This window comes from Oncorhynchus keta, unplaced genomic scaffold, assembly GCF_023373465.1.
Source record: "Oncorhynchus keta strain PuntledgeMale-10-30-2019 unplaced genomic scaffold, Oket_V2 Un_contig_131_pilon_pilon, whole genome shotgun sequence".
Lineage (NCBI taxonomy): Eukaryota > Metazoa > Chordata > Actinopteri > Salmoniformes > Salmonidae > Oncorhynchus > Oncorhynchus keta.
This window is the reverse complement of record NW_026278148.1, coordinates 62501-85109: the sequence shown is the minus strand read 5'-3', so window position 1 is coordinate 85109 and position 22609 is coordinate 62501. Positions and strand designations below refer to the sequence as shown.

The following is a 22609-nucleotide window of genomic DNA, read 5'->3' as shown; positions in this document are numbered from 1 at the left end:
GCAGGTGTCCACATACTTCTGGTCATGTAGTGTATATTAAAAGTAGAAGTAGTGACTGCAGTAGTAGTATGTAGTAGTGACTGTGGTAGTAGCACGTAGTAGTGACTGCAGTAGTAGTACGTAGTAGTGACTGTGGTAGTGACGTGTAGTGTGGTGGTAGTACGTAGTAGTGACTGTGGTAGTAGCACGTAGTAGTGACTGCAGTAGTAGTACGTAGTAGTGACTGTGGTAGTAGCACGTAGTAGTAGTAGGGACTGTGGTAGTAGTACGTAGTGACTCTGTAGTAGTGACAGTGATAGTAGTACGCTTAATAATACTAGTAGTAGTTGTTTATCTATCTATCTGGTCTCGTTGAAGTAGGCACATTCATACACGTCAGAATTATGAAAGAGGAAACACAGATGGGTCACATGGGGTTAATCAGGAGGAATGGAGGACTCTATTACAAAAGGATTCAGCAGTAACAATACCCACGGTTCTGCCAAGTCCAGCAGTAACAATACCCACGGTTCTGCCAGCAGTAACAATAGTGTCATGTCTGTATCATTAAATAATACTTTAGAGTTGTTTAACTATCTATCTGGTCTCTTGAAGACATTATCAGAATTAAAAGAGGAAACAAGATTCACTTAATGTGGAATGGAGGACTTATTACAAAAGGATTAAACTAATCAATGTGCATTTGAATTAACAATACTCAAGTCTGGGCAAGTCCAGCAGGAACAATGCTGTTTACAGAGTTTCTGTTTCTGCTGAATATAACAATACTACAGATATTTTCAAGTATCTTAACAAACAGTCGCTGCCATTAATGAATTGTTTCTATTACAAGTATCAGTTTTCATTTCTGAACGCAGTAACAAACCATGTTTGGTCATATCTTCACAAACTCTAGCCTAAATCTGAATCAGCAATATGGGGCGGTTTCTGGTAACCAGCATAACAATACCCTAGATAGTTAGAGCGTTGGACTAGTAACCGGAAGGTTGCGAGTTCAAAATGTGAAGACTTTAGCTGATAAGGTACAAATTGTTATTACTGCCCCTGAACAGTTTTAATTAACTGGAAGTCCACAGGCATGTTTCTGTCATTGAAAATAAGAATGTGTTCTTAACTGACTTGCCTGGTTAAATTGGACTAGTAACCGTCAAAACCCCGAGCTTAAACATTTAAAAAAATATATACAATTGGCTTAATTATTAATTTACTAACTAAACAATCAAACAGAATTACATAACAAACAAACAGTAGACATTTGGGTTACTACATGATACAACGAAGCCATATGACGGCTTGGTAAACAAAGGAAAGGGGTGGGGACTGAGAAAGAGCGGGAAAGACAAAATGGATTCACTACACACAGTGGATAATTGTACTCATGGACATGCTAATACTTTGCACATGAACGGCCGCTCATTCTGAAAGAAATTGCAATGTACATATTTACGCTTGTATGTCATTGTTGTCTCTCCGTAGAAAACACTTGATCGTCCTGTAGAGTTCATCAGAGTCGCTGGTTAACTTTCCCCAGAAGTCATAATGTCTTTCGTGGTTTTAGGTGGATAGAATGGATACTTCAGAGTACCATTCGGAAATGTTCTCATAGAATAGATGCTTCGGCGATGGTCGGTATTCTCGTCCTAGATTTACGTAATTTCTAGCTGCGGACTAGTAATTATACGTCTAAGATTTGCTCTTATTCTGTAGTGATCGATAGTCTCAGAGTTTAGCCATCTCCAGCCGTGTAGCCAAAACTACAACTGTATGTAATATCTTTATTCCCCTGAGCTTTTACTTCAGGACACATTCATGCATAGCATATACAATAATCTGTAAAACATTGAAATATGTACAGATAAATGAAGTCAACAAATTGGAGGTAGATCCGTGTGCACAGATATTCAATGTGCTGGCACTGGCAGGAAAGCAGCTTGGGAACCAAAACACATATTTGCCTAACCCTAGCCCTAACCCTAGCCCTAGCCCTAACCCTAACCCTAGCCCTAACCCTAGCCCCTAGCCCTAACCCTAACCCTAGCCCTAACCTAGCCCTAACCCTAACCCTAACCCTAACCCTAACCCTAGCCCTAACCCTAACCCTAGCCCTAACCCTAGCCTAACCCTAGCCCCTAACCCTAACCCTAACCCTAACCCTAACCCTAACCCTAACCCTAGCCCCTAGCCCTAACCCTAGCCCTAACCCTAGCCTAACCCTAACCCTAACCCTAGCCCTAGCCCTAACCCTAGCCCCTAACCCTAGCCCTAGCCCTAACCCTAGCCCTAGCCCTAACCCCTAGCCCTAACCCTAACCCTAGCCCTAACCCTAGCCCTAACCCTAGCCCTAGGCCTAACACACTTGAAGAGACAATGACTGGACTCGATGAAATATGCAAAATTCAGTGTGCAAAATTATAATAAGTATTTAATCAAGGTCGGTCATTGACTTGTGGCCCTTTATACACGGTAGCCCTAGAATAAATGTTTTGCAGGACAGAATGTCCCTAGCCCTAACCCTAGCCCTTTACTGCAGCCTCTAATGCCCTAGCATTATCCCTTACCCAGCCTCTACTGTTCTGCATTCATCACCTTAAGAGACTCTACTGTTCTGATGCAGCCTCTACTGTTCTATGCAAAATCTCAGTTCTGCAAAATTTAATAAGCCTCTACTGTTCTGCAATCACCTTACTGCAGCCTCTACTGTTCTGCATTATCACCTTATAGCCTCTACTGTTCTGAATAAATGTTTTGGAGGCAGATCACCTTACTGCCCCTACTGTTCCTGCATTATCACTTTACTGCAGCCTCTACTGTCCTGCATTATCACCTTACTGCAGCCTCTACTGTTCTGCATTCATCACCTTACTGCAGACCTCTACTGTCTGCATGCACTGCAGACTCTACTTCTGCATTATCACCTTACTGCAGCCTCTACTGTCCTGCATTATCACCTTACTGCAGCCTATACTGTTCTGCATTATCACTTTACTGCAGCCTCTACTGTTCTGCATTATCACCTTACTGCAGCCTCTACTGTCCTGCATTATCACCTTACTGCAGCCTCTACTGTTCTGCATTATCACCTTACTGCAGCCTCTACTGTCCTGCATTATCACTTTACTGCAGCCTCTACTGTTCTGCATTATCACTTTACTGCAGCCTCTACTGTTCTGCATTATCACCTTTACTGCAGCCTCTACTGTTCTGCATTATCACCTTACTGCAGCCTCTACTGTTCTGCATTATCACCTTTCTACTGTTCTGCATTACTGCAGCCTCTACTGTTCTGCATTATCACTTTACTGCAGCCTCTACTGTTCTGCATTATCACCTTACTGCAGCCTCTACTGTTCTGCAGCCTCTATCACCTTACTGCAGCCTCTACTGTTCTGCATTATCACCTTACTGCAGCCTCTACTGTTCTGCATTATCACCTTACTGCAGCCTCTACTGTTCTGCATTATCACCTTACTGCAGCCTCTACTGTTCTGCATTATCACCTTACTGCAGCCTCTACTGTTCTGCATTATCACCTTACTGCAGCCTCTACTGTTCTGCATTATCACCTTACTGCAGCCTCTACTGTTCTGCATTATCACCTTACTGCAGCCTCTACTGTTGAATACCATCTCTTGTGAAATAATCTTTATTAGATTTACTATACACGGCCTTCGGAAGGTATTATGTTACGTTACAGCCTTATTCTAAAATGTATTTAAAAAAACAAAAAGAACTCTCCATCATTCTTCAATGGAAGAGGTCTGGAACCACCAAGACCCTTCCTAGAGCTGGCCGCCCGGCCAAACTAAGCAATCGGGGGAAAGGGTATTGGTTAGGGAGGTGACCAAGAAACCGATGGTCAATCTGACAAAGCTCTAGAGTTCCCCTGTGGAGATGGGAGAACCTTCCAGAAGGACAACCATCTCTGCAGCACTCTACCAATCAGGGCTTTATGGTAGAGTGGCCAGACGGAAGCCACTTGACAGCTCGCTTGGAGTTTTCCAGAAGGCACTTAAAGACCATGAGAAACAAGATTCTCTGGTCTGATGAAACCAAGATTGAACTCTTTGGCTTGAATGCCAAGGGTCACGTCTGGAGGAAACCTGGGAGACTAGTCAGGATCGAGGCAAAGATGAAAGGAGTAAAGTACAAAGAGTTCCCGAGGGTAACAATATGTCGTTCTGTCTCTAAGTAAGGCAGTTAACACACTGTTTCCTGGGCGCCAATGACGTGGATGTCAATTAAGGTAGCCCCCCTCTGATTCAAAGGGGTTGGGTTAAATGCAGAAGACATGTTTAATTTGAAAATATTCAGTTGTACAACTGACTAGGTATCCCCCCTTCCCTTTCCTTGATGAAAGCCTGCTCCAGAGCACTCAGGATCTCAGACTGGGATGAAGGTTCACCTTCCATCAGGACAACGACCCTAAGCACACAGCCAAGACAACGCAGGAGTGGCTTCGGGACAAGTCTCTGAATGTCCTTGAGTGGCCCAGCCAGAGCCCGGACTTGAACCCGATTGAACATCTCTGGAGAGACCTGAAAAGAGCTGTGCAGAGGCGTTCCCCATCCTACCTGACAGAGTTTGAGAGGATCTGCAGAGAGGAATGGGAGAAGCTCCCCAAATACAGGTGTGCCAAGCTTGTAGCGTCATACCCAATTAAGACTCGAGACTGTAATCGCTGCCAAAATTACTTTAACATAGTACTGAGTAAAGGGTCTGAATACTTTCGGAAATGTGATATTTCACAAAAAAATATGTTTTATACATTTTCAAAAATGTCTAAAAACCTATTTTTGCTTTGTCATTATGGGTTATTGTGTGTAGATTGCTGAGGGGAAAAAAACAATTTAATCAATTTTAGAATAAGGCTGTAACATAACAAAATCGGGGAAACGTCTAGGTGTCTGAATACTTTCTGAATGCACTATATGTATTATATAATTCTGGATGTTCTCCTCTGTACAGCTTCCAGTAGTTTCCGGGGCAGAGATGGAAGCTGGTTTTGAAGCATCTTGAAGTTATTCACATTCTTTGCTATGCAGTCCACACATATCCTGTAAGACAAAGCAACATGTTTAAAGTGGAAATCGGCAGATGCTGTATCCATATTTGGACATATAAATGAATGATATGTACCCATTGCTTCTTGAAGACTATAACTTATCAACTTCCTCTTGAGCTGAGTTCAACTGTCGGACCCAATCAGAACCCGGTAAATGATCTGGTTTAACGCCAATGTTTGTTTGTTTGTAAACAAAGTGAATTTAAACAATAACCACCATAAAACTAGCCCGTCATCCATAGAACATGGTGGTAAAAATCTATAATGGTCAGTCCGTCCATCCATAGCTCTGTCTATACATGTGAGTGGTTTCTCCCTCTCTGTCTATACATGCCCCTCCGGCCCCATACCAAAACTATAATGGTCAGTCCTTCCATCCATAGCTCTGTCTATACATGTGAGTGGTTTCTCCCTCTCCCCCATACCAAAACTATAATGGTCAGTCCCCATCCACCAAAACTCCCTCTCGGCCCCATAAAAACTGGTCAGTCCGTCCATCCATAGCTCTGTCTATACATGTGAGTGGTTTCTCCATCCATAGCTCTGTCTATACATGTGAGTGGTTTCTCCCTCTCCGGCCCCATACCAAAACTATAATGGTCAGTCCTTCCATCCATAGCTCTGTCTATACATGTGAGTGGTTTCTCCTCTCTGGTTCCCTCTCTGGCCCCATAAAAACTGGTCAGTCCTTCCATCCATAGCTCTGTCTATACATGTGAGTGGTTTCTCCCTCTCTGGCCCCATACCAAAACTATAATGGTCAGTCCTTCCATCCATAGCTCTGTCTATACATGTGAGTGGTTTCTCCTCTCAGCCCCATACCAAAACTATAATGGTCAGTCCGTCCATCCATAGCTCTGTCTATACATGTGAGTGGTTTCTCCCTCTCCGGCCCCATACCAAAACTATAATGGTCAGTCCGTCCATCCATAGCTCTGTCTATACATGTGAGTGGTTTCTCCCTCTCCGGCCCCATACCAAAACTATAATGGTCAGTCCGTCCATCCATAGCTCTGTCTATACATGTGAGTGGTTTCTCCCTCTCCAGCCCCATACCAAAACTATAATGGTCAGTCCGTCCATCCATAGCTCTGTCTATACATGTGAGTGGTTTCTCCCTCTCCGGCCCCATACCAAAACTATAATGGTCAGTCCGTCCATCCATAGCTCTGTCTATACATGTGAGTGGTTTCTCCCTCTCCAGCCCCATACCAAAACAGGGGAAAACAGTTTGTTATTGTTTCGACAACTGATTTCTACTTTAAGGGACGATGAAAATGGACATTACATGTGACGTAAATAAAATCTGTGATTATTCTGAGAAAGTTTACCGAAAGAGAGGATAAGGCTGGGTCTGGAAAACAAGTGCATCGTTGCTGTGGCCCTGAAAACATGTGAAAACAAACAGTTAGTTGTAGTGTCAGTGATTCTACATTTAACCAGGGCTACTGGGATGATTTGCCTGAAGGCTTTCGTCATACCGTCAAATTCTCATACGTTCCTACTCGGAGGACGTAGTCACAACTACCCCCAAACACAACGACGTCAGAGTCCTTTGCTTGGCTTGCTGTGTGCCACAACCTGCAGGGGAGGAAAGTCAATGAAATGGGGGATTTAATCAAAGTACAGAGAATGTGCACTCCGTTTATTCATTGTACATTTTAGGCTCATTTCTCTTCACTCCTTGATCTGCACTTACAGACTTCAGATGAGATGGAGATGGAATGATTGAACCTTTAGTTTGATCAGGGAGTCATACCAGTCATACCAGTCATACCAGTCATACCAGTCATACCAGTTATACCAGTCATACCAGTCATACCAGTCATACCAGTTATACCAGTCATACCAGTTATACCAGTCATACCAGTCATACCAGTCATACCAGTCATACCAGTTATACCAGTCATACCAGTCATACCAGTCATACCAGTTATACCAGTCATACCAGTCATACCAGTCATACCAGTCATACCAGTTATACCAGTTATACCAGTCATACCAGTCATACCAGTCATACCAGTTATACCAGTCATACCAGTCATACCAGTTATACCAGTCATACCAGTCATACCAGTCATACCAGTCATACCAGTTATACATACCAGTCATACCAGTCATACCAGTCATACCAGTTATACCAGTTATACCAGTCATACCAGTTATACCAGTCATACCAGTCATACCAGTCATACCAGTTATACCAGTCATACCAGTCATACCAGTCATACCAGTCATACCAGTTATACCAGTCATACCAGTCATACCAGTCATACCAGTTATACCAGTCATACCAGTTATACCAGTCATACCAGTCATACCAGTTTTTATTTTTTTATTTTTATTTCACCTTTATTTAACCAGGTAGGCTAGTTGAGAACAAGTTCTCATTTGCAACTGCGACCTGGCCAAGATAAAGCATAGCAGTGTGAACAGACAACACAGAGTTACACATGGAGTAAACAATTAGCAAGTCAATAACACAGTAGAAAAAATGGGCAGTCTATATGTGTGCAAAAGGCATGAGGAGGTATACCAGATTAACACTGGACAGATGGGCATGTACAGGTAGAGATATTGGTGTGCAAAGAGCAGTAAATAAATAAAAACAGTATGGGAATGAGGTAGGTGAAAAAGGGTGAGCTATTTACCTATAGACTATGTACAGCTGCAGCGATCGGTTAGCTGCTCGGATACTCAGTTTTACATAGTCCAGTACTGGATGAGGTGTTGGCTTTAGGGATAATCAGTGAGATACACCTGCTGGAGCGCGTGCTACGGATGGGTGTTGCCATCGTGACCAGTGAACTGAGATAAGGCGGAGCTTTACCTAGCATGGACTTGTAGATGACCTGGAGCCAGTGGGTCTGGCGACGAATATGTAGTGAGGGCCAGCCGACTAGAGCATACCAGTGGTGGGTGGTATAAGGTGCCAAACGGGTGGCACTGTGATAGACTGCATTTGCTGAGTAGAGTGTTGGAAGCCATTTTGTCATACCAGTTCATTTTACTAGGGTAAGCAGTCTTTGTTGCGGAATACCAGGATTTGATTTTGATTGGAGATGTTTGATGTGAGTCTGGAAGGAGAGTACCAGACACCTAGGTACTTATAGATGTCCACATATTCAAGGTTGGAACCATCCAGGGTGGTGATGCTAGTCGGGCATGCGGGTGCAGGCAGCGATAAAAGCATGCATTTGGTTTTACTCGCGTTTAAGAGCAGTTGGAGGCCAGTGCATACCAGTTGGATAGCATGTCCACCAGTATATAGAATGGTGTCGTCTGCGTAGAGAGGTGGATCACCAGCAAGAGCAACATCATTGATATATACAGAGAAAAGAGTCAGTCCCTGTACCCCCATAGAGACTGCCAGAGGACCGGACAGCATGCCCTCTGATTTGACACACTGAACTCTGTCTGCAAAGTAATTGGTGAACCAGGCAAGGCAGTCATCCGACCGAGTCATACCAGTCATACCAGTACTATACCAGTCATACCCCGTGAGTCAAACCAGATACAGCGGAGTTGGGATTCGAGATGGTCCCTGTTTGTTGAGTCATACCAGGATGGATATAGGTCATAGCAGTTTGGGTCAGGGTGTCTCCCCTTTGAAGAGGGGATGACTGCGGCAGGCGGCAGATAGTTTCAGAAATAGCGGGTCCAGATTGTCAAGCCCAGCTGATTTGTACGGGTCCAGGTTTTGCAGCTCTTTCAGAACATCTGCTATCTGGATTTGGGTAAGGAGAACCTGGAGAGGCTTGGGTGAGGAACTACGGGGCGGAGCTGTTGGCCGGGTTGCACCAGTTCAGTTACCAGTCATACCAGTCATACCAGTTATACCAGTCATACCAGTTATACCAGTCATCAGTTACCAGTCATACCAGTCATACCAGTTATACCAGTCATACCAGTTATACCAGTTATACCAGTTATACCAGTCATACCAGTCATACCAGTTATACCAGTCATACCAGTCATACCAGTCATACCAGTTATACCAGTTATACCAGTCATACCAACCAGTCCATACCAGTCATACCAGTACCCAGTTATACCATCACCAGTCATACCAGTCATACCAGTCATACCAGTCATACCAGTTATACCAGTCATACCAGTCAGTCATACCAGTCATACCAGTCATACCAGTCATACCAGTCATACCAGTTATACCAGTCATACCAGTCATACCAGTCATACCAGTTGAATCAGATTAGGAACTAGATTTATCATGATGCTAAACTGTCAGCTACTGTACTACCTTGGTTCGTTGTTGTTTGGATGGTCAAACTCCCTCCATGTCTTTGTGTCAACGTCTAAAACCCATCTATCACCTACAGAAACATAACAGATACAAGAAAGAAAGAACTCCATGGAACAGAAGGTTTTCCAGGTGGGTCAAATTGTTGAGTAACAGCTGAGTTAAGGATTTCATCCTACTGGGTGTAAATGGGTAAATGACTTACTCATTGGTTTGCAGTCCACATTCAGTCCACCAAATAGAAACAAAGTGTTATCAGATACTGCAGTGAGGCTGTGCCACGACCGTCCTCCTGGCACAGTGGATGTTGGCACTCTGGAGAAAACATTTGGAGGGAACAGTTAAACACACCAAAGCTGTTATTATGATAAACACTGGAACGTTTTAAAGATGATCATTTGAAAGAGTGACATATAAATACCTACATTTCAGACCATGTCCATGATTCTAGATCTAGACAATGAATGTCTCTTGGTGTGGTTTCCTAAAGAGAAGGGTAGAAGGAAGGGCAAACCACTGAACATCCCAAAACAGGTCAACAAAACTAGTATTAAACTTGACTGTACAGTAAGCAATGTGATCCCATTAATCTTAGCAATGTTTTACTGTTTTCCGTGTCTCTGCATCAATGCAATAACAAAACGTGAGGAGGAGTTCAAGTCAACAGAGTACTCACCAGTAATCTGCCCCCATAGACATACCCTTTATGACCAAGTGTTGCACCTGCATGGGCAGCTCTGGGGGCAGGAGCACGACCCTGTCGTCAGAAAGAGCTACTTACAGTACAGGTACAGAAGGACAAATTGTTGCTTGGCTGTTTGTGTGCAAATAATAAATTAGTTCATGTATAACCAGCATCATTGTGCTAGCTTAGCATATAGTGCTGCCTCCCTAAACGTGTCTGTGACTGGGCTTGAACCAGGGTCCTCTAGTTCTCCTCTGACTGGGCTTGAACCAGGGTCTTCTACCTCTCCTCTGACTGGGCTTGAACCAGGGTCCTCTACCTCTCCTCTGACTGGGCTTGAACCAGGGTCCTCTACCTCTCCTCTGACTGGGCTTGAACCAGGGTCCTCTACCTCTCCTCTGACTGGGCTTGAACCAGGGTCCTCTACCTCTCCTCTGACTGGGCTTGAACCAGGTTCCTCTACCTCTCCTCTGACTGGGCTTGAACCAGGGTCCTCTACCTCTCCTCTGACTGGGCTTGAACCAGGGTCCTCTACCTCTCCTCCTCTCCTCTGACTGGGCTTGAACCAGGGTCCTCTACCTCTCCTCTGACTGGGCTTGAACCAGGGTCCTCTATCTCTCCTCTGACTGGGCTTGAACCAGGGTCCTCTAGTTCTCCTCTGACTGGGCTTGAACCAGGTTCCTCTACCTCTCCTCTGACTGGGCTTGAACCAGGGTCCTCTATCTCTCCTCTGACTGGGCTTGAACCAGGGTCCTCTAGTTCTCCTCTGACTGGGCTTGAACCAGGGTCCTCTACCTCTCCTCTGACTGGGCTTGAACCAGGGTCCTCTACCTCTCCTCTGACTGGGCTTGAACCAGGGTCCTCTACCTCTCCTCTGACTGGGCTTGAACCAGGGTCCTCTACCTCTCCTCTGACTGGGCTTGAACCAGGGTCCTCTACCTCTCCTCTGACTGGGCTTGAACCAGGGTCCTCTACCTCTCCTCTGACTGGGCTTGAACCAGGTTCCTCTACCTCTCCTCTGACTGGGCTTGAACCAGGGTCCTCTACCTCTCCTCTGACTGGGCTTGAACCAGGGTCCTCTACCTCTCCTCTGACTGGGCTTGAACCAGGGTCCTCTACCTCTCCTCTGACTGGGCTTGAACCAGGGTCCTCTACCTCTCCTCTGACTGGGCTTGAACCACACTACCTCTCCTCTGACTGGGCTTGAACCAGAGTCCTCTACCTCTCCTCTGACTGGGCTTGAACCAGGTTCCTCTACCTCTCCTCTGACTGGGCTTGAACCAGGGTCCTCTATCTCTCCTCTGACTGGGCTTGAACCAGGGTCCTCTAGTTCTCCTCTGACTGGGCTTGAACCAGGGTCCTCTACCTCTCCTCTGACTGGGCTTGAACCAGGGTCCTCTACCTCTCCCCTGACTGGGCTTGAACCAGGGTCCTCTACCTCTCCCCTGACTGGGCTTGAACCAGGGTACTCTAGTTCTCCAAAGTCCTCTACCTCTCCTCTGAATGGGCTTGAACCAGGGTCCTCTAGTTCTCCTCTGACTGGGCTTGAACCAGGGTCCTCTACCTCTCCTCTGACTGGGCTTGAACCAGGTTCCTCTACCTCTCCTCTGACTGGACTTGAACCAGGGTCCTCTACCTCTCCTCTGACTGGGCTTGAACCAGGTTCCTCTACCTCTCCTCTGACTGGACTTGAACCAGGGTCCTCTATGTCACCAACACACACAACCACCAGCTTGACAATGTAGGAACGGATTGAGTTATACAACAGGTACCGATTGGATAGCTCCATCAGCGACATTTCAAGCTAACTAAGTTCCACACAGTGAAGTTATGTTGTGATGTAATCATACAGTGTGTGTCTCTCTTACAGAGCTCTGTGGTTCCCTCCAGCTGGCTAGTGTTGTATCAAAAACGTGGACTTCATTGTTCCATCCCCAACCAACGTTCTGCTCCTACAAAACACACAATACAACACGTTGAAAATGGTGGTTGTAATTCATACGTTTGGACGCCATCATAAACAAAAAGCAAAAATGTACCAATGATGCCGTGTCCACGATGAAGCTTTTGTCATCCATGATGTCATCAAGTGTCTTGTGACCATATCCACCAAAATAGGTGACCCTACAGAATGGGAGATTCACAAAGTAGGTGACCCTACAGAATGGGAGATTCACAAAGTAGGTGACCCTACAGAATGGAAGATTCTCAAAGTAGGTGACCCTACAGAATGGAAGATTCTCAAAGTAGGTGACCCTACAGAATGGAAGATTCTCAAAGTAGGTGACCCTACAGAATGGAAGATTCTCAAAGTAGGTGACCCTACAGAATGGAAGATTCTCAAAGTAGGTGACCCTACAGAATGGAAGCTTCTCAAAATAGGTGACCCTACAGAATGGAAGCTTCTCAAAATAGGTGACCCTACAGAATGGAAGATTCTCAAAATAGGTGACCCTACAGAATGGAAGCTTCTCAAAGTAGGTGACCCTACAGAATGGAAGCTTCTCAAAGTAGGTGACCCTACAGAATGGAAGATTCTCAAAGTAGGTGACCCTACAGAATGGAAGCTTCTCAAAGTAGGTGACCCTACAGAATGGGAGATTCACAAAGTAGGTGACCCTACAGAATGGAAGCTTCTCAAAGTAGGTGACCCTACAGAATGGAAGCTTCTCAAAGTAGGTGACCCTACAGAATGGAAGCTTCTCAAAGTAGGTGACCCTACAGAATGGAAGCTTCTCAAAATAGGTGACCCTACAGAATGGAATCTTCTCAAAATAGGTGACCCTACAGAATGGAAGCTTCTCAAAATAGGTGACCCTACAGAACAGAACATTCTTAATTGGTAAAAATCACAAGATGTTCTGTACCTGTAGACTTCCAGTCACTGCACTAAGGCTAGCTAGCATTGGCTAATTGCTAATTGCCAGAATCTCACAGTACTCCCTTAAAAATGTGTCATTTGAACCCTGACTGTCTTCCTGTTTGTAGCAATACTGCAATGGGCTTTGACGTTGTATTCTAATGTTATATGTCACTGACCTGTTGTTGAAAACCCAGCAGCACAGCTTATCTCTGGGTGAAGGAGGAGAGCCACTCTCAGCTTTCACTTTCTTCCATCTGTAGTCCCCATCCAGGAGGTTGACACGGTAAAGCTGCAAGCACACGTCTTTTCAGAATGTAACACACGTGTCTCTGAAGCTAGAGTTCGACACCCATCTGAACCGTCTCCTAACAACGGAAGCCTTAATAATGATTAATAAGCTTTTGGTGATTTTCAGAAAAAATATTTGCATATCAGGGGCACTACAGTTTCTGTTGAGCTAGCTCACCTGATTGGTCTGTCCCGTGTCATCATATCCTCCGAATATGTACATGTGGCCAATTAGAAAGCAGCTGCAGGTGCCTGACATGGGGGGCGGGATCTCTCCTGACATTTGACACATTTCCCTTCAGAAGACAAAATGAATAAACCAACTATGAATACACACAGCATGAAGTTCCAAGGAACAGAGCTAAGTCTTAATGAACATTTGGCTTGGGGGTAGATGTCACATTCTGGGGTCAAACTGAAGATAAGACCAGTGCAGCACTATAGACCAGTCTAATAGTATAGACCAGTCTAATACTATAGACCACTATAGACCAGTCTAATACTATAGACCACTATAGACCAGTGCAGCACTATAGACCAGTCTAATCGTATAGACCAGTCTAATACTATAGACCAGTCTAATACTATAGACCAGTCTAATACTATAGACCAGTCTAATACTATAGACCAGTCTAATACTATAGACCAGTCTAATACTATAGACCACTATAGACCAGTCTAATACTATAGACCACTATAGACCAGTGCAGCACTATAGACCAGTCTAATAGTATAGACCAGTCTAATACTATAGACCAGTCTAATACTATAGACCAGTCTAATACTATAGACCAGTCTAATAGTATAGACCAGTCTAATACTATAGACCAGTCTAGTACTATAGACACTATAGACCAGTCTAATACTATAGACCAGTCTAATACTATAGACACTATAGACCAGTCTAATAGTATAGACCAGTCTAATACTATAGACCACTATAGACCAGTCTAATACTATAGACCAGTCTAATAGTATAGACCAGTCTAATACTATAGACCACTATAGACCAGTCTAATACTATAGACCAGTCTAATACTATAGACCAGTCTAATACTATAGACCAGTTTAATACTATAGACCACTATAGACCAGTTTAATACTATAGACCACTATAGACCAGTCTAATACTATAGACCAGTCTAATACTATAGACCAGTCTAATACTATAGACCACTATAGACCAGTCTAATACTATAGACCACTATAGACCAGTCTAATACTATAGACCAGTCTAGCACTATAGACACTATAGACCAGTCTAATACTATAGACACTATAGGCCAGTCTAATACTATAGACCAGTCTAGTACTATAGACCAGTCTAATACTATAGACCAGTCTAATACTATAGACCACTATAGACCAGTCTAATACTATAGACCAGTCTAGTACTATAGACCAGTCTAATACTATAGACCAGTCTAGTACTATAGACCAGTCTAATACTATAGACCAGTCTAATACTATAGACCAGTCTAATACTATAGACCAGTCTAATACTATAGACCAGTCTAATACTATAGACCACTATAGACCAGTCTAATACTATAGACAACTATAGACCAGTCTAATACTATAGACCAGTCTAGTACTATAGACCAGTCTAATACTATAGTATAGACCAGTCTAATACTATAGACCAGTCTAATACTATAGACCACTATAGACCAGTATAATACTATATACACTATAGACCAGTCTAATACTATAGACCACTATAGACCACTATAGACCAGTCTAATACTATAGACCACTATAGACCAGTCTAATACTATAGACCACTATAGACCAGTCTAATACTATAGACCACTATAGACCAGTCTAGCACTATAGACCAGTCTAATACTATAGACCACTATAGACCACTATAGACCAGTCTAATACTATAGACCACTATAGACCAGTCTAATACTATAGACCAGTCTAATACTATAGACCACTATAGACCACTATAGACCAGTCTAATAATATAGACCACTATAGACCAGTCTAATACTATAGACCACTATAGACCACTATAGACCACTATAGACCAGTCTAATAATATAGACCACTATAGACCAGTCTAATACTATAGACCACTATAGACCACTATAGACACTATAGACCAGTCTAATACTATAGACCACTATAGACCACTATAGACCACTATAGACCAGTTTAATACTATAGACCACTATAGACCAGTCTAATACTATAGACCAGTCTAGTACTATAGACTATAGACCAGTCTAATACTATAGACCACTATAGACCAGTCTAATACTATAGACACTATAGACCAGTCTAATACTATAGACACTATAGACCAGTCTAATACTATAGACCAGTCTAATACTATAGACCACTATAGACCAGTCTAATACTATAGACACTATAGACCAGTCTAATACTATAGACACTATAGACCAGTCAAGCACTATGTGTTGTATCTGTTGATAAGCAACTGCTTGCTAAGGATATGGCTAGGGTTAGGTTCCATGTGTAACTCTGTGTTGTTGTTGTTGTTTGTGTCGCACTGCTTTGCTTTATCTTGACCAGGTCACAGTTGTAAATGAGAACTTGTTCTCAACTAGCCTACCTGGTTAAATAAAGGTGTTCTCAACTAGCCTACCTGGTTAAATAAAGGTGTTCTCAACTAGCCTACCTGGTTAAATAAAGGTGTTCTCAACTAGCCTACCTGGTTAAATAAAGGTGTTCTCAACTAGCCTACCTGGTTAAATAAAGGTGTTCTCAACTAGCCTACCTGGTTAAATAAAGGTGTTCTCAACTAGCCTACCTGGTTAAATAAAGGTGTTCTCAACTAGCCTACCTGGTTAAATAAAGGTGTTCTCAACTAGCCTACCTGGTTAAATAAAGGTGTTCTCAACTAGCCTACCTGGTTAAATAAAGGTGTTCTCAACTAGCCTACCTGGTTAAATAAAGGTGTTCTCAACTAGCCTACCTGGTTAAATAAAGGTGTTCTCAACTAGCCTACCTGGTTAAATAAAGGTGTTCTCAACTAGCCTACCTGGTTAAATAAAGGTGTTCTCAACTAGCCTACCTGGTTAAATAAAGGTGTTCTCAACTAGCCTACCTGGTTAAATAAAGGTGATCTCAACTAGCCTACCTGGTTAAATAAAGGTGTTCTCAACTAGCCTACCTGGTTAAATAAAGGTGTTCTCAACTAGCCTACCTGGTTAAATAAAGGTGTTCTCAACTAGCCTACCTGGTTAAATAAAGGTGTTCTCAACTAGCCTACCTGGTTAAATAAAGGTGTTCTCAACTAGCCTACCTGGTTAAATAAAGGTGTTCTCAACTAGCCTACCTGGTTAAATAAAGGTGTTCTCAACTAGCCTACCTGGTTAAATAAAGGTGTTCTCAACTAGCCTACCTGGTTAAATAAAGGTGAAATAAATAAATAAAAAGGTTAAGAATAAGGGTATGGGTTAAGTTTAGGGTAAGGGTTAATTTTAGGGTATGGGTTAAGTTTAGGGTAAGGGTTAATTTTAGGGTATGGGTTAAGTTTAGGTAAGGGTTAATTTTAGGGTATGGGTTAAGTTTAGGGTAAGGGTTAAGTTTAGGGTATGGGTTAAGTTTAGGGTATGGGTTAATTTTAGGGTATGGGTTAAGTTTAGGGTAAGGGTTAATTTTAGGGTATGGGTTAAGTTTAGGGTAAGGGTTAATTTTAGGGTATGGGTTAAGTTTAGGTAAGGGTTAATTTTAGGGTATGGGTTAAGTTTAGGTAAGGGTTAATTTTAGGGTATGGGTTAAGTTTAGGTAAGGGTTAAGTTTAGGGTATGGGTTAAGTTTAGGGTATGGGTTAATTTTAGGGTATGGGTTAAGTTTAGGGTAAGGGTTAATTTTAGGGTATGGGTTAAGTTTAGGTAAGGGTTAATTTTAGGGTATGGGTTAAGTTTAGGTAAGGGTTAAGTTTAGGGTAAGGGTTAAGTTTAGGGTAAGGGTTAAGTTTAGGGTAAGGGTTAAGTTTAGGGTATGGGTTAAGTTTAGGTAAGGGTTAAGTTTAGGGTATGGGTTAAGTTTAGGGTATGGGTTAAGTTTAGGTAAGGGTTAAGTTTAGGGTAAGGGTTACGTTTAGGGTATGGGTTAAGTTTAGGGTAAGGGTTAAGTTTAGGGTTAGGATAAGGATTAAGTTTAGGGTAAGGGTTAAGTTTAGAGTAAGGGTTAAGTTTAGGTAAGGGTTAAGTTTAGAGTAAGGGTTAAGTTTAGGGTTAGGATAAGGGTTAGGGTAAGGGTTAAGTTTAGGGTAAGGGTTAAGTTTAGGGTAAGGGTTAAGTTTAGGGTAAGGGTTAAGTTTAGGGTAAGGGTTAGGGTAAGGGTTAAGTTTAGGGTTAGGATAAGGGTTAGGGTACGTAGATACTTAGTTGAAATGTTACTGGTCTGCATCTACAGAGGGAATATCCAGATACAGTGTTATTCCCACACAACTTCTCCATTCATATTCTTTACCCTGTGTTATATACAGCCCATACACACAAACACTATGTTAGAATTCCATTCATATTCTTTACCCTGTGTTATATACAGCCCATACACACAAACACTATGTTAGAATTCCATTGATATTCTTTACCCTGTGTTATATACAGCCCATACACACAAACACTATGTTAGAATTCCATTGATATTCTTTACCCTGTGTTATATACAGCCCATACACACAAACACTATGTTAGAATTCCATTCATATTCTTTACCCTGTGTTATATACAGCCCATACACACAAACACTATGTTAGAATTCCATTCATATTCTTTACCCTGTGTTATATACAGCCCATACACACAAACACTAAGTTAGAATTCCATTGATATTCTTTACCCTGTGTTATATACAGCCCATACCCACAAACACTATGTTAGAATTCCATTGATATTCTTTACCCTGTGTTATATACAGCCCATACACACAAAACACTATGTTAGAATTCCATTGATATTCTTTACCCTGTGTTATATACAGCCCATACACACAAACACTATGTTAGAATTCCATTGATATTCTTTACCCTGTGTTATATACAGCCCATACACACAAACACTATGTTAGAATTCCATTGATATTCTTTACCCTGTGTTATATACAGCCCATACCCACAAACACTATGTTAGAATTCCATTGATATTCTTACCATACACCTCTATCTAAGTCATACAACCAGATTTCATCACTGGGAAGGAACACTTCACCCTCAGCGGTTGACTGCAGAACAGAATCAAAAACAAATCTAAGCACGTTGTTACTGAGAAAATACATCTATCAGCAGCATGTATGTTTTAAACAGTATACGTGAATGCTAAACATCAATTCAAAACAACACCATCAATTAGCAATGCTTTCAAGATAGTTCCAGGAAGGGAATTTACAAATCATGTTTGAGGCTTTACCATGTAGCCTCCCCAGACGTGCAGAGTATTTCCCTCTAATACAGCTGTGTGACCACTTCGCTCAAGGGCAACAAGTTCCACACGGTGTTTCTCAACGGCAGAATCCATAGTTTCTACAAAACTTCTTAGAAAGTGAAAACACAAAGAAAAAAGGAGAGAATGAAATGTACAAAGATCTCCATGCCAGGATTTTTATTTCCTCTGCCAGGAGTTTTATTATCTCTGCCAGGATTTTTATTATCTCTGACCCAAATCTGTTCAAAATCTTTTTTTTTTTTTTTTTTATAGGCCCAAGCTGCTAATTTTGACTACAGACTTTGGCAGCAAATAGAATGTGCAGGGGCTGGAAGTTTATAAGTAGCTGAGACGTTCCAACCTCTAGGAAAACAAGTTGTTCTTGCCCTGACAGCGTTTATTGTAGCGGAAGGTCAAAGGTCATGTCACCTTGTCACCAGACCATTACTCCCTCTGGCCACGCCCCCTTACCTGAAAACGCCACAACACTCACCGAATACCTCTCCGCTGCCTGTTCCACTCTCTTTATACCACTCCCTATGAGCAGTTTGTTTTCCTGTGCTTAGCGGTGTGTGCTTGTTTATGCAACGGGCAGCTCGTCCCTTCACTTCACTCAGATGTACTCCTGAGGGCAGAACATATCATGTGACATGTTTGAAATAGCCTGCTGGGACCAGCCTGGTCGTGCAATAGTTCACATGCTGTTACACTTCACGTATCAAGTGATGTGAAACGAAACGCGAGCCAGCCGTCTGTATTATGACTGGAACCAAGTCTTTGATTGGATGGAAACAACCCCCCCCTCCCCCTTCTAGGTAGAGTTCCCTCTGTCCAGTCTCAACGTTAACAGCGAAGAGGCGACTCCGTGATGCTGTTCTTCTAGGTAGAGTTCCCCCTGTCCAGTCTCAACGTTAACAGCGAAGAGGCGACTCCGTGATGCTGTTCTTCTAGGTAGAGTTCCGCTGTCCAGTCTCAACGTTAACAGTGAAGAGGCGACTCCGGGATGCTGGCTTTCTAGGTAGAGTTCCCTCTGTCCAGTCTCAACGTTAACAGTGAAGAGGCGACTCCGGGATGCTGGCTTTCTAGGTAGAGTAGGTCATTTTCTAGGCCATTTTGTGCCTGTAATCGAACCCACAAATGCTGATGCTCCAGATACTCAACTAGTCTAAAAAAGGCTAGTTGTATTGCTTCTTTAATAAGAACAACAGTTTCCAGCTGTGCTAGCATAATTGCAAAAGGGTTTTCTAATGATCAATTAGCCTTTTAAAATTATAAACTTGGATTAGCTAACACAACGTGCCATTGGAACACAGGAGTGATGGTTGCTGATAATGGGCCTCTGTACGCCTATGTGGATATTCCATTAAAAAATATGCTGTTTCCAGCTACAATAATAATTTACAACATTAACAATGTCTACACTTTATTTCTGATAAACTTTATGATATTTCATTGTATAAAAGAATGGGCTTTTTTTTTTAAAAAACAAGGACATTTCTAAGTAACCCCACAGTTTTGAATGGTAGTGTGTGTATATATATACATATATTTATGTTTTTATATTTATTTACATATTTATTTTTTTACCCCTTTTTCTCCCCAATTTCGTGATATGCAATTGGTAGTTACAGTCTTGTCCAATCATAGCAACTCCTGTACGAAGGTCGAGGGCCATGCATCCCCCGAAACATGACCCCGCCAAGCTGCACTGCTTCTTGACACACTGCTTGCTTAACCCAAAAGCCAGCCGCACCAATGTGTCAGAGGAAACACAGTACAACTGGCGACCGTGTCACACGGGAGTTGGTAGAGCGTGATGGGACAAGGACATCCCGGATGGCCAAACCCTCCCCTAACTCGGAAGACGCTGGGCCAATTGGACATTGCCTCATGGATCACCCGGTCATGGCCGGCTGCATCACAGCCCGGGATCGAACCCGGATCTGTAGTGACGCCTCAAGCACTGCAGTGCCTTAGACCGCTGTGCCACTCAGAGGCCGAAAGATGACACTTGAGATTTCTGTTGTCAAATGTCAGTTTTGTGAGAATGACACAGCTAGATACATCTACTTTAAACCCTAGCTAACTATTAAAAACATTGCTATAATCTACACACAATACCACAGATTATTCTACGACTCACAACATTTTGTTTTCTCTCATGGCCACCAAATGTTTGCATACTACCGGTACAGTGAACAGGTTTAGCTAATACTGTAACATTATGGAACAATGGGGTAAACAATAGTGAGCAGGGAGAGGCTATACGGACACTTCTGGCATGAAAAACAATGACATATGTTGCACAGCTGAGAGCAGAGTAAACCGGACCACAGAGGGTGGTGACAGCTAAGGACACTGTGTCCTGGTGTTGTTGTCCTTCATGCTCTTCCCATTGAGTAGACTGTCCTGGTGTTGTTGTTCTTCATGCTCTTCCCATTGAGTAGACTGTCCTGGTGTTGTTGTCCTTCATGCTCTTCCCATTGAGTAGACTGTCCTGGTGTTGTTGTCCTTCATGCTCTTCCCATTGAGTAGACTGTCCTGGTGTTGTTGTCGTTCATGCTCTTCCCATTGAGTAGACTGTCCTGGTGTTGTTGTCGTTCATGCTCTTCCCATTGAGTAGACTGTCCTGGTGTTGTTGTCGTTCATGCTCTTCCCATTGAGTAGACTGTCCTGGTGTTGTTGTCCTTCATGCTCTTCCCATTGAGTAGACTGTCCTGGTGTTGTTGTCCTTCATGCTCTTCCCATTGAGTAGACTGTCCTGGTGTTGTTGTCGTTCATGCTCTTCTCATTGAGTAGACTGTCCTTGTGTTGTTGTCCTTCATGCTCTTCCCATTGAGTAGACTGTCCTGGTGTTGTTGTCCTTCATGCTCTTCCCATTGAGTAGACTGTCCTGGTGTTGTTGTCCTTCATGCTCTTCCCATTGAGTAGACTGTCCTGGTGTTGTTGTCCTTCATGCTCTTCCCATTGAGTAGACTGTCCTGGTGTTGTTGTCGTTCATGCTCTTCTCATTGAGTAGACTGTCCTGGTGTTGTTGTCGTTCATGCTCTTCTCATTGAGTAGACTGTCCTGGTGTTGTTGTCCTTCATGCTCTTCCCATTGAGTAGACTGTCCTGGTGTTGTTGTCCTTCATGCTCTTCCCATTGAGTAGACTGTGACCACGGTGACATCGAGATGTCTACCAATAACTTATTTATTGTGTAGGTTGCTATCCTACTTGAAATGTACATTTTTTTTTTTTCTCACGGGAATATAGGCCATATGTTTTGATCTAAACAAGCCATGTTCTCTGTAGCGATGGTGAAAACATAACGGTCACAAATCTGAGCTCAATTATTATCTGGGGATTTTTCTTCTAGGTCACACAGCATGATATTTATGAACAATTTAGAGCAGACCGAAACGGCTTGTGTCAACTTGAGCTAGCTAACTTGCTAGCTAGCAAGCTAAGAAAAAATGCACTAATTCAACATTGGCTAGCAGTAAATATACTTTAAAAAAAAGTAAAGGTACCTACGAAGCAGGTGCTGAAAATATTCTTCCACTTCACTGCCACTTCAAGAAGATATTTAGTAAAATAGTCTGAGCTTCATGTGTCTCACCCTACAGCGTGAGGTTTGTGCCTGAAACAAAAACAGTAATCTACAGTAGGCATAAGCTATTATTGTAAAGAAATACAGTATGTTAGAGTCATTTTTACAGGATATTTCCAATTACAGTTAACAGTATTTTTTTTTGTTGCATTTGACCCATAATGCAGTACATTCTACAGCATTCATGTTGTAAAACATATTTATGGTATTTTGTTGTGCATTCTACAGTGTTTTACTGTTGAAATGACAGAAAAATCTTAGTGTACAGCGAGAGAGCATTCAGCAATACGACAACAACTATTTATATCAGCTTTACAGTTCAACAAGTAAATAAATGTGGATTATTTTTCTTTAAGCACCATTGAGATCCACCTTAAACTGGAACTATAAATATGAATCACTGGAGGTTGGTTGCACCTTAATTGGGGAGGACAGGCTTGTGGTAACGACCG

At 42.7% G+C, this 22609-nt stretch overlaps 1 protein-coding gene and 2 long non-coding RNA genes across 9 annotated transcripts; 1 reads left to right on the top strand and 2 right to left on the bottom strand.

The window, feature by feature from the left end:
* Positions 1–2927: 2927 nt before the first annotated feature.
* Positions 2928–19287, bottom strand: LOC127918108 (kelch domain-containing protein 1-like). Its single transcript, XM_052501352.1, has 17 exons — positions 19058–19287; positions 18550–18673; positions 18294–18364; positions 13338–13455; positions 13048–13160; positions 12048–12132; positions 11877–11960; positions 10000–10080; positions 9749–9807; positions 9529–9638; positions 9324–9396; positions 6544–6643; positions 6394–6446; positions 3366–5054; positions 3296–3328; positions 2982–3179; positions 2928–2948 (listed from the first exon to the last, which is right to left on the bottom strand). The coding sequence occupies exons 2-14, from the start codon at positions 18655–18657 to the stop codon at positions 4934–4936; spliced, it is 1176 nt and encodes a 391-aa protein (XP_052357312.1). The 5' UTR covers positions 18658–18673; positions 19058–19287; the 3' UTR covers positions 2928–2948; positions 2982–3179; positions 3296–3328; positions 3366–4933.
* Positions 10313–11180, top strand: LOC127918109 (uncharacterized). 3 transcript variants are annotated; one of them, XR_008098851.1, is made up of 3 exons: positions 10313–10461; positions 10830–11009; positions 11046–11174. It is a non-coding gene; the product is annotated as an uncharacterized LOC127918109 (long non-coding RNA). The 3 variants fall into 3 exon arrangements; XR_008098852.1 differs by having other exon boundaries at positions 10319–10461; positions 10794–11009; positions 11082–11180; XR_008098850.1 differs by having other exon boundaries at positions 10319–10461; positions 10794–11009.
* Positions 10552–11571, bottom strand: LOC127918110 (uncharacterized). 5 transcript variants are annotated; one of them, XR_008098853.1, is made up of 3 exons: positions 11447–11571; positions 11020–11127; positions 10552–10587 (listed from the first exon to the last, which is right to left on the bottom strand). It is a non-coding gene; the product is annotated as an uncharacterized LOC127918110 (long non-coding RNA). The 5 variants fall into 5 exon arrangements; XR_008098854.1 differs by lacking the exon at positions 11447–11571 and adding an exon at positions 11267–11355 and having other exon boundaries at positions 10563–10623; positions 11056–11127; XR_008098856.1 differs by lacking the exons at positions 11020–11127; positions 11447–11571 and adding exons at positions 10876–10947; positions 11267–11355 and having other exon boundaries at positions 10563–10623.
* Positions 19288–22609: the final 3322 nt, after the last annotated feature.

Excerpts from the sequence above, each read along its gene's own strand:
- LOC127918108 (XM_052501352.1), bottom strand. The coding sequence starts at position 18,657 with ATGGATTCTGCCGTTGAGAAACACCGTGTGGAACTTGTTGCCCTTGAG. Across the intron at positions 18,365-18,549 it reads ACGTCTGGGGAGGCTACATG|TCAACCGCTGAGGGTGAAGT; the intron begins GTAAAGCCTCAA and ends TCTGTTCTGCAG. Across the intron at positions 10,081-11,876 it reads GGAGGGAACCACAGAGCTCT|GGTCGTGCTCCTGCCCCCAG; the intron begins GTAAGAGAGACA and ends TTCTGACGACAG.